This window comes from Ptiloglossa arizonensis, chromosome 1, assembly GCF_051014685.1.
Source record: "Ptiloglossa arizonensis isolate GNS036 chromosome 1, iyPtiAriz1_principal, whole genome shotgun sequence".
NCBI lineage: Eukaryota > Metazoa > Arthropoda > Insecta > Hymenoptera > Colletidae > Ptiloglossa > Ptiloglossa arizonensis.
Window position 1 is genome coordinate 661295 of NC_135048.1, and position 11356 is coordinate 672650.

General features: G+C 33.6%; 1 protein-coding gene across 1 annotated transcript in view; it reads right to left on the bottom strand.

Annotated features, from left to right (window-relative positions):
* LOC143154114 (uncharacterized) overlaps nucleotides 1–3317 on the bottom strand; it is a 207580-nt gene extending 204263 nt beyond the window's left edge. The window contains exons 1-2 of the mRNA XM_076325953.1: nucleotides 3191–3317; nucleotides 1167–1324 (exon numbers count right to left, since the gene is read on the bottom strand). Of these exons, the coding sequence (XP_076182068.1) occupies nucleotides 1167–1324; nucleotides 3191–3317 (285 nt within the window). The remainder of the gene's footprint in view (nucleotides 1–1166; nucleotides 1325–3190) is intronic.
* Between the last annotated feature and the right edge of the window lie 8039 nt (nucleotides 3318–11356).

Consider the following 11356-nt stretch of genomic DNA (forward strand, 5'->3'; position numbering starts at 1 on the left):
GCAACAATTGCTTTCGACGGTATCCGTATCATAGAAAAAGAGAGATGGCGCATTACTGATACCACCTCGACAACCAGGATACGACACAAATCATCCTAGAGGTGTGCCCCGCATGGATGGATGAGAAGATGTGCCCCGCATGGATGGAGGAATTGAAAAGAACCTCTCGTTATCAAGTATGGTGAGTTCTATACACAGCGGGGAGAAAAAGTATAGGGCGTGGCCTCTTTTTATAAGTTAGTCATGTTGCACCGCCCCATTAATCACTCACTACACGCCCCCGTCCCCTCCCCTTAAGGTTCTTCGACTCCTTTCAAACTGATCTCGGCAACCGAGAGGTTTGTCGTCTCTTGCCATCCGGAGGTGTGTGTGTGTGTGTTTGTACACGTGCGCGTAATTACGCTGATGGTAAGGGAAAAGACATCTTCAATGACTTATTAGTCTGAAGTACTAGCTTTCTGACTTATTACTGAAGTATAGCAATTCTGCTTATACTTCCATTCCTCCTTTAACGCGGCACAATTGAGGAGTTCGCGAGTTTGAGCCTTACACCAGGAGGGTGATTTGGACGTAACAACATCCCCTCCCCCTCTCAATTCCGCACTCGAAGTGTCGGGACGGGGAATCCAACATTACCTTCAACCTAATTTCAATGAATCTAGAAAATCGTCAGAAGATTTCCCTTATGATAAAAAAGAAGAGAAAAAAGTGCCCTTAACCGTACAGTTGAATTAACTTATAGTTTATACAGGATAAGTTCTCTTTGAAACATTCTTTTTAAATATCGAACAATTCGAAATCGTGTGTATACTAAATGGAACACTCTGTACACTTTTTTTTAGTATCCAAGAGTTGGTCCTTGAAAAATTTTAACATTTTGTATAGCATTAGCAATCTTAAACCAGTGAGATTTAACATATAAATGGAAACTATAAATTTTCTGAAATATTTGGTTATCACGACAGAATGATACATGATAAGATAGTAATAAAAAATAGTAAATATGGTCACACCTTCAACCTGAACAGCATTGCAATAATAATTTAGAATTTTTTATTTTAGAGGGTAATCGTATTTTGAAATAATTGGGACTGACCTTCGTAACGAAATTCTGTTTGGTCACATCATTTGAAAAAGATTTGAATTTAGAAAGAGAAAATGTTTACCGTTATAGAAGGATATTCCATTGCTGGTGTTGGATATAACCGAATATGAATATTCTGGCTTGCACGAACATGAAATCGCACATCATTTGTGGCATTATTCTGTTCCATGGACCAAACTCTAGAAAAATTAATTCCAAATGTTGTATGAACCTCACAATCTGAAAATAAAAGAAACATACGATACGACTTTTAACATTTTATCACATTGCTGTGCTGACAAAAATCGGGAAGAGAGAGGTTGTTTCAATGCCATCCCGATGTGCCATACGCGTGCGTATGTGTGTGTATGTGGATGCGTCAACGTGCGACTACGCCCACGACGGGGGAGGAGAGACCTGGCCTCTTCCACCCCGCCCTTACCGAGGCTAAGGCGTAGTCGGAAAGGGAATCTTTTGAAGATTTCCCCGGCGTTAGAAAAAAAAGGGTTAGGAAAGTTTTAAGAAGATCTCCCACACGAAAAACAAGCCCTCAAAATGCTTCTTTCTCAAAAATGGTTTCGGTATTATTCGGTATATATAATTTCGGTAACCATTATATTATTCAGCAATGAAAGTAAACAGTTTATTATTTCTGATTATATTTATGATCTGCGAGAAAATTACTAGAGTACTTTAAAATATCTGAAAAATATTTTCGAAGTTCCTTGTAAAAGGAAAAGTAACTGTATAACAATGTAATAAAAGGCATTTTGAAATTTAAAGCCTTTCAAAGTAATGATAACACTGCTGATTGTGTCAATTCATTTAAAATTCTTCAACTTGAAATCCTGCTCACGCTTTAAAAAATTCCAATATCAAGTTTTATCACCGGGACATTGAACTTTGGAATCTGCACTGTACTTTTTTTTTTAGCGAGGTTATTATTACTTTTTAGAGATTTACCTAAAGCCACCGACATTAGTGTCAGCCAAAGTATACCATGAGTATGTATGGAATGTGTGTGACGAATATGTGAGAGATATTGAAGGGTATGTATCCAGGAGTAACTTCGTTTGTAAGTGTCAGGCTTGCTATGGCCGATGTGAATTCTTTCCATGACTTCTTTTTATTTTTCTTAATTATTCTACAAAATTTTACTCTTGGATTTTTTATTTCTATTAGATTTTTAATTGATAAGTACTTCTTAACTCTATTGAATATATAATGACTTCCCTTAGTCTCGTTTTTTCAATTTTCGTTCTATCAGAATATCATTCCGTCTCTGGTTTTATTAATTTTAGTTAATTTAAAGACTTCTTTTTACACTGCTGTGTAAATTGTTGAAGACTTTCTTCTTCGTGTGTAGAACTAATCTTGTGCTGCGTATTGCTAGGTTTATTGCACTGAAAGACCCATTGCTTATATTGAAGTAAGTTGGCGATTTTCTATTAAGATTTAATTTATATTAGTTAACAATTTCTCAACTTTTTTCCTCTAGCATAAGTTTTGGATAACCTTCAAACGTGATTATCGCTACTAAAATTTCTGGTTAATATCGGGTTTTAGGATTCGTTTAATAAGTTTTCCGAATTCTACGAGTTCTATTACAAGCTGTTTTTTAAAAATCTAATGAAAGTATCATTAGCTCATCAAGAGCTAACCTTTAGTGTACAATAAATTTTGTTGAAGTGATTATTGGGAGTTTTACGATTAGTATTTAGTATTTAGTTCGATTTCCCCATCTTAACACCTCACCGAATAAGCACACTAAAGTCACAAGGAAGAAGTGAGGTGAGTCCTCTTTATATGTATATAGATGTAACTTTTGAAATTGTGCTTTAGATTGTTCTAAACACTCCTCGTTCTGCCTAAACACTAGTGTACGCAACCGAGATTAATAAACTATGGTCCAAGTCAGAGAAGGAACACGTACTTATTTCAAATAACTAAACCTTCAGTAGCATCATACAAAAAAAAGAACAAAACTGTAGCCTAAAATTTAAACTTTAATACACTGTTGGAAATAAATTTTGTTAAATGATGATGTAATACTGATAATAATATTTCATATTTAGTGACTTTGGTATCAAATAATTAACAACATACGAGTTTGGCAAAATTCAGCACTCCAAAAAACGTTTGTCCCTCGAAGTCCATAATACAAAAATGTTTTTGGATATAAACTTGTAATGCCGTGTTTCCTTTTATATTCTTGCATAACCAATGGCTTCATTGAACCATCAACACCTGCAGATATGAAGCCATCACTCCACGTTATCCATATTCCTGTCCATTTTGTGCCAAGTAAGATATCAGGAGTGTTTTCAAAGTTTTCTCCGTCCTAATACAAATGAATTAGCATAAATATAAACCATTCTCAATTTTTTATTTAAAAAAGAAATGTTTTTATGTCTGAGTCAGATAAAAATCTGAAACAAATTTATTGCAAAACTTTTTGAAATTGTTGCCTCTGCTGTAATTTGATAAAAGGTAGTTTGGATCTAAACTTTTGAAGCCATTGATTCTTTCTTTCAAATTTGTCACTTCTTTGATGTTTGAAAAATGTCTAGTAAAAAACAAATTTAAAAACACGAAAAGTAACCAAAGTTATAGGCTTGGTTGGAAACTGTCACATTGGTTTAACACATTCGTTGCCGATTCGTAGAAAGATACTTAAACATAGGCGGCATGTATTTCTTCAGTCAAAATATTGTAATATTAAATTTGCTGTGTAGATGTTATTTCGTTATGATTCTAATTGTTTAATTTAAGTTTTAATGTAACTGACGATAATTGGTGTCGTCCACCTATACTAATGTATGTACTAAACTGTGCGATTGACGCCAATTGCTTATAAAAGAGATTGTTCTAACTGAAACAGAAAACTTTCGGCAGTGAAAAATGTTATTTTCTAATTCTTAGCGGTATTACAATAAATCAATTTTGTGCAATACATAAACGAGAATAAAATTAACTAAAGTACGTAAAACATTCCTAACAATGTCCTAACACTAATTGTAAGAGCGAACCAGCAAATCCGAACACCTGATCCGCTGAGTTAGGGGTCATCGAAGAAAAACCATAACCATGGCCATAACCATTCGGAAGAACTCCGGATAAAAAACGAATTCTCCGTTCGCATGTCAGTCCATTTGTCTTTTCGACGATGGAGGAAAACTATTTGAACAAGTGCTGGTAGCTCACATTTTCGTGCAGATGTCGTGGAATGAACCTGATCTGATCGAATATGAATTCGAGTTTCCGGAGAAACGGTTGATTATCGATGCAATTTATCGCATCCGGTCCTTCGCAGTTTCGATCGTCTTCCGCCTTTTCAACACCGCTAATGGGGTCCAAACCGTCATAAATGTGGTAGGGATAAGATGTAGACGATGGTTAACCAGCCACTTGCAGACTGAGTAAAAATGTATGGACATTTAACACGAAATGATTCATTATACAGTGTATTTAGTAAACGTGAAAGTGTTAAAATGGAGAGGAAAGGAAGAGAAAGTGATGTGTAGAAAAAATGTAGAAATAATGAATGAAGAAAGTTATGTACTAACATTTATTTTCAATAACAGTACTTCACCCCCAAATTATCCTTTCTAAACAACCGAAAATTCTTCTTCAAATCCATGACCTCATCCGAACTTCGTACTCGCTGTCTAATTTTTAACTAAATCCAAGCCTAAAGATTACTTCTACCCGAGTATTTTCCTATAGTATATATATATTTCTTAAAAATCGCCGCCACAAGAAGATTGACACCAACAGTTTTGATCTACACTATCAGTCAACGAATTGTATTCAGAAATAAACCAAGTGTTACAGAATGCACAGAGTGGTAAGGATGTTATAGAGAAGATGCAAATCGTAGATGATCTGTTACGAAAATTTATATTGAAGAATATATTATAAAACTGATTGCAAAAAGTGAACATTGAAAAGGCAAGTTACAGGAACAAGAGAGTATTAGGAAAAATGAGAGTATTAGTAAGTGAATGCGTACCTGTAAGTTATGCAAGTGTAGTTAGAAAAATAATGTAAATGAAATGGTAAATGTAATGATATAATGTTACAAAAAATCATTTTTATTTAATGAAATAATATATAAACCTAAAAGTTTTCTTTATATGCAAGATGAAAGTTTTACAAACTGTACTCGATCGAGATCTGAGAGAAACTGAGAGATCATCAGACTCGCAGCACTTACGATCTTATTGTCTACCTTTAATTTTGTTGTATACAATTAACATAAATAACGCTTATAGTGTGTAATTGTAAATGACCAATGTGGTGCAGTGTAGACATACGATAAATCTACTCATGCGATCATTTAGTCATACACCATAAAACAGGTAGATTTACCTCGTCGATCCGTAATAAGTTACATAATTAAAAAAACACAAAAAATTTAAATTTCTACAGAGAAAGTTAATGCAAGTGATACTAACATCATACGATGGAAATGTCTGGCGACTGCCAAAGTTTGCGAAAGCCAACTCGACACCTGCGCTCCACTCTTCAGCTATCTTGTGAGCAGAAAAAGGAACAGGTAAAAGACTCAGTAAAACTCGCGCCTCTCCCTGTAAATAATATTTAAATTTATTAAACGGAAAATATAGATATTCGTTACATGTTTCTTAAAGTAAATAACGAACGAAAAAGTGTTTCGTAATTATTTTATTCGCTGTTCTTTAATAATCTTTGTTTGTCTTCAATTTTATTGTAACATTTTACAAAACATTCTGAGAGCTTAAAATATACTAATAATGTGGTCTATCAGGATCATCGACTACATTTTCATTAACATTGATGTACAATAATGAGAGAAAAAGCACCAGAAGAATAAAAATAATGTAAACACTTTATCAAGCAGGACGCAATACACGGTATATTTGCCAAATAAAGATAATGCCAGAGTAAAGGTTGTTGAAATGAGCTATATAAGCCACTACTTATCACAACGACGCTCTCAGCATCGGTTTCAATCGGCATCAATCAAAAAATGAATTTATAATTGTAAACAAAGGAATGTTCTTTTTAAAAAGGTGAAAAAGCCTAAGCAAGAAAATTTCTAAGGGTTAGTTGAACAGCTGAAAGATTTTCAGATAGACCGTAGCTGCAACAGGTGAATCCATGCTTGCAAGAAACAGTGAGTTTCACACAATATTCAGAGATTTTTATACGCTAAAGGTACAAACTTTCATCTGAATTTTACATAAATTGACTAAATCGAACTTCACTCTTTTCTCACTACTTCCATGCAACAAATCTCTTGCAGAAATTATTTTTTTATTAATTAGAACAAATTTAGAGGGTCGCGCATGCAGGCAGGATACATGTGTAAAGAGAAATTGTTGAAAATAATGCCCCTGATAATATAATTTCAAGGTCACTGACATTGAAGTTGTGGACCATATTCTCAATAATTATCAAAATTTTTTGGCCAATTTCAATTTGCCTTAAAAAATTCTTGAAAATATCCTTTATTTTCAGTCGCCACAGTAATTTCTCCCCCTAATACTTGAATTTCAGATAGAAACATATATAGAAAAGATACTAAAAAAAGTACTCACAATTTTCTCGTCATTAGGATTCCACAATTTTATCCAAAATGAAGTATTACCAGCTGCATTCAATTTTGTTACTATGGAATAGTTGGACACGTTTTTTGTAAATGTCAAGCAATCTGAAAAATAGACATTTCTACGAACATTATTGAATTTGTGGGTCACACGCCTATTCTGCGATACGTATTTCATCTCGTAGTTCTATAATCGTATAACTTATGTCGCCTAGCATCGCTCGCCTCCAAGTTGGCGTGCCTATTCTTTTTTTTTTTCTGTTGTGTGCTACGTATCACCCAACCAAGTAATACTCTAATACAGTCAACTTTCGAGTTTGATAATGTGAAACAGACTACAATTTGTTCATCTAACGCTTCCTTTTGTTCTCGCTTCGCACGCCATGTGACGCGGATTCTGCCTTGAGCTTCTTCACGAAACTCGCGTAAGCGAACAAATTCATATTATCCCTCCACGAGAAAAAGGCACAGTGTCTAAGGAATTAATAAGATATATTAACACAAAATACAGTATTGTTTCGTTATAAATTATCACTTTTGTTTCGTTGTATTATCCGCCCACGAAAAGAAGGCACAGCATTTTTACATCCTCGCTCCTCCCATAGTCCATTGCCGCTCCTACGATCTTAAGCAAGAATCATTATTGGTCGAAGATGGCGACGAAGATCAACGACGAATGTAACGAGACCGAGTAAGAGAGAATACTGCGTCATTGGTGTAGCCTACCAATCAAATGTTAATTATCAAGAAAACAAAAATTGTATTCCTCTTTAAATATTATAACTAATTCGATAAGTTTCTCATAATGAAAAAATGAGTTTAATTTTATATTTGTAATAATATTTTGAAAATTATTGCAATCATTAACATTTTAAAAATTATTTATAGTGAAAATAACTAATTTGTATTTATTAAAATTAATGATACAACTCCGCTATACTCATTTCTATCTAGATAAATTTTATTTAAATAAATTATCTAATTATTTAGAAAATTTCTATATAGCTAATTCTAAAACATGTTCTTCTTTTTGTAAATTATAATTATATAGAGTTTATCTTGATAGAAAAAAGTGTAAGCCCTCATACACCAAGGATTTATATTATTTTTAATAAATACAAATTAGTTCTTTTTGCTATTATAAATCATTTTCAAAATATTAATGATTATTACGTATTTAATATGTTAAATTGTATTCATTTGTTCATTACGAACAACTTATTCTGTTTATGAATACTTGACGCTTTATTAGGAGCCTACACCGATACAACTTACCTACGAATTTGTTCTCATTCGAATTTAAGATTACCGTCATCGGTCTTCGTCACCGTTTTCAGCCAATGACAATTCTTGCTTGCAATCGTAGGAGCGGCAATGGATTACTGGAGGAGCGAGGATGTAAACATGCTGTGCCTTCTTTTCGTGGGCGGATAATACAACGAAACACAAATGACGATTTATAACGAAACAATGCTGTATTTTGTGTTAATATATCTTATTAATTCGTTAGACACCGAAGTTACACACTACTTATTTTATAATTCCATACATATTTAATATGCAATGACATAAAACATTCTATCATGCCGAGTTAAAAAAAATTCTGAATACCGTGTAATTTTCCATTAAACATAATTTTAATTTTTTCAAATTAAAATATTTACACATATTATACATGTTTGCATATTTTTCTATATCCTTGCAAAATTAAACCAAAGAATATGATACCATTTGTAACATTCATTCAAACTGAAATCAACGGTAGGTAATATCAAAATACCTCTATCGTCACAAAATTTTATGTCACAGTATTCTTTCTCGACATACTCGACATCTTCTTGTTTAACGTAGCACCAAGGTCCTCCAATGTCACCTGTGGGATTTCTGCAAAAATTGCCAGCCTTCTTGCGAGACACATCAGGAAAATTCTTTTCATCAAATTTTGGAATCTAAAATAGAACACTAAGTTATTTAACAATAATGATTTATGATATTTTATTATACTCATGGTTATATAGAATATGAAACCCGCTTCAGAAATAAAGTTAGCTCATAGACAAATGAATTAATATATTTCATTTGATCTTGTTTGTCCAAGCTATATATAGTGAATTTTATGCTCTAATAATATATATCCATACTTGCTTACCATTCTGAAAAGTACTCAAAATGATGACCTTACATCTTAATACAAGTCTGTAAATGATTGTTCAGTAGTGTTCCCGTCCGTTTGGTATATTTAGGTGTTTCTCGAAATTGACAGATATTGAAGGTCATAATTTTCAAGATATGCTTGTACATTTATATGTAGTTAATACGTGTACAATAAATATATCCACGTTTTAATCCGTATACCTGTTAAAACACAGCTACACGGGTATTGAATTTGTATTTCGTGACACTATTTATGTACGACTAAATCGGCGAATATTTAGGTTTTACGCAATTAATTTACAATATATTCCGCAACTATAAATAACACGATCCGGGACTACCAAGAATTTAATTCTCACCTTAATCTCGTCTATGTCTAACTTCTTATAAAAAACTTCTTCAATTATTGACAATAAGCCATTTAGACCTCGACAAGGGTATGCCGTGAACGAAATGAGTATACAACATTCCTCTGGTGTTAAACTGTGTTTAATATAGATAACAGACAAATCTGATTCAATGAATGCCGAAAGAACGTATTGAATCTTTTTACCATCACACTGCAGTGCAGAGAATTTAATAGAAACCATAATCGCTGCCTCTGGCACCCTTGGTTGAACCAATTTCGCAGATGTAGATTCTCTGCAAGGTACAACTTCCACTCGTTTAATATTCCATTAAACATGATTTTAATTTTTTCAAATTAAAATATTTACACATATTATACATGTTTGCATATTTTCCTATATCCTTGCAAAATTAAACCAAAGAATATGATACCATTTGTAACATTCATTCAAACTGAAATCAACGGTAGGTAATATCAAAATACCTCTATCGTCACAAAATTTTATGTCACAGTATTCTTTTTCGACATACTCGATATCTTCTTGTTTAACGGTTTGTCGGGGCCGTTCAGACCGTTTTGTTTCGTAGATAGTTAATGCCTCGATGCGATGAATCCTTGCATTTGAAACAAGAATTTCACTTTTGCCTTGGATTTTGTAAATTATTCCAAAGATGTCCCGCCATATCGTACACACGCCGAGACGTTACGTCTGGAATCCTCATTTGCCTTGTTCTAACGGCTTCTTGCTATCTCGTCTCTCTTAGTCATTTCTTGTATCTCATAATGTGATTTTTTTAAATTAATCTCAACAAAAAATTCCTTTCCACGTCTTAACAGCTGAAATTCTCTTCGGTTAATTCGGTTTTCGACCGCAGTTCTCAATATCTCGACCGTTAGTTGGATTTCGCCCTCGTACTTTACAACATGTGTCGCCTCCTCCAGTTGATTCAATTTATCGACCCATCCTAAAGCATCCACCAAACGAACGTTGAATCGATTTTATTTCCGTTAATTGAAAATCCCTTTGCACCCAGCAAGGCTTTCGGTTCACTGATTGTGAGTCGTTCGCTTCTCCTTTGGTCTACCTAGGCATTTCGAGCAATCTTCCACAAAGTACTTTTAAATTTGGTAGACTAACGTTAGAGTTATGTAAATTTAAACACGACCAACAATCCGGTAAAATCAATGACAGTTCCACCCAATCAAAATTTCATGAAATGCAGCTCCATGCGAAAAAAGAAAGAAATTCATGGACACGGTACGATCTACACAATCTGAATTGAAAGTTCGAATATCACTTTTGAATTGTAAGGGAAAAAACCTGGGAGAAAAGGTCGGCAAATGTTTCACTGACAAAATCAAATTCAAAATGACTGTTTCGACAAAATTTTGCGATGACTGCTGGAAACGAACTGGATGTCTCGGACGCCGGATTCAGATTTCGGAGTCTGAATTCGGCCAAATACGAGTTAATAGGGCGCGCAGTAAGTAGAAGGAAAAGGAGATCTTCGAGAAATGAGTTCCGAAGATCGAGGTTTCATTTCACGATAAATGGACTGTATTTTTCGTTCTAAGGTAACGAGTAACTGCATAGAGAACTTCAGAACGCATAGAATTTCACTTACCTTCGAATCAGCAAGTTTATAGTGCTTATGCCACGACTTGCATTGTCTCCCAGATGCACTAACCCTCCTACTACCACCATATTCCGCTCCCGGTCCTGATAATTTACATTCTATTCAACCATAAGCATGTGTTCGTAAATGATGAATATGTTCACAAGTTAATAGAACTAAACACTTTTTTATATACCATTGCAATTCTATATTGTACAAATAATACAGCATAATTTGAATTCTTTGATTATTTAAAGTTTAATAAATAAAATAGATACTATATTTTTAACACTTATGTCAATACATAAAAGAGACGTTAAAAAATGATCAAAGTTTGAATACCCCTGCACTTAAAATATTAGTAAGGCGTTTCTACGGGTTCCAAGGATGGAAACCGTCACAATTATTCATCATAAATATGGTGGAAAAGTCATTAAAAAAACAAATGAATCCATAAATATATAGAACAAAATATTTGAAACTGTTGATCTTAAATAGTTATAAACAAATGCATTAAACGCAGGAATTCAAACACTATTTTATAAATAAAGGTCAATATCTAT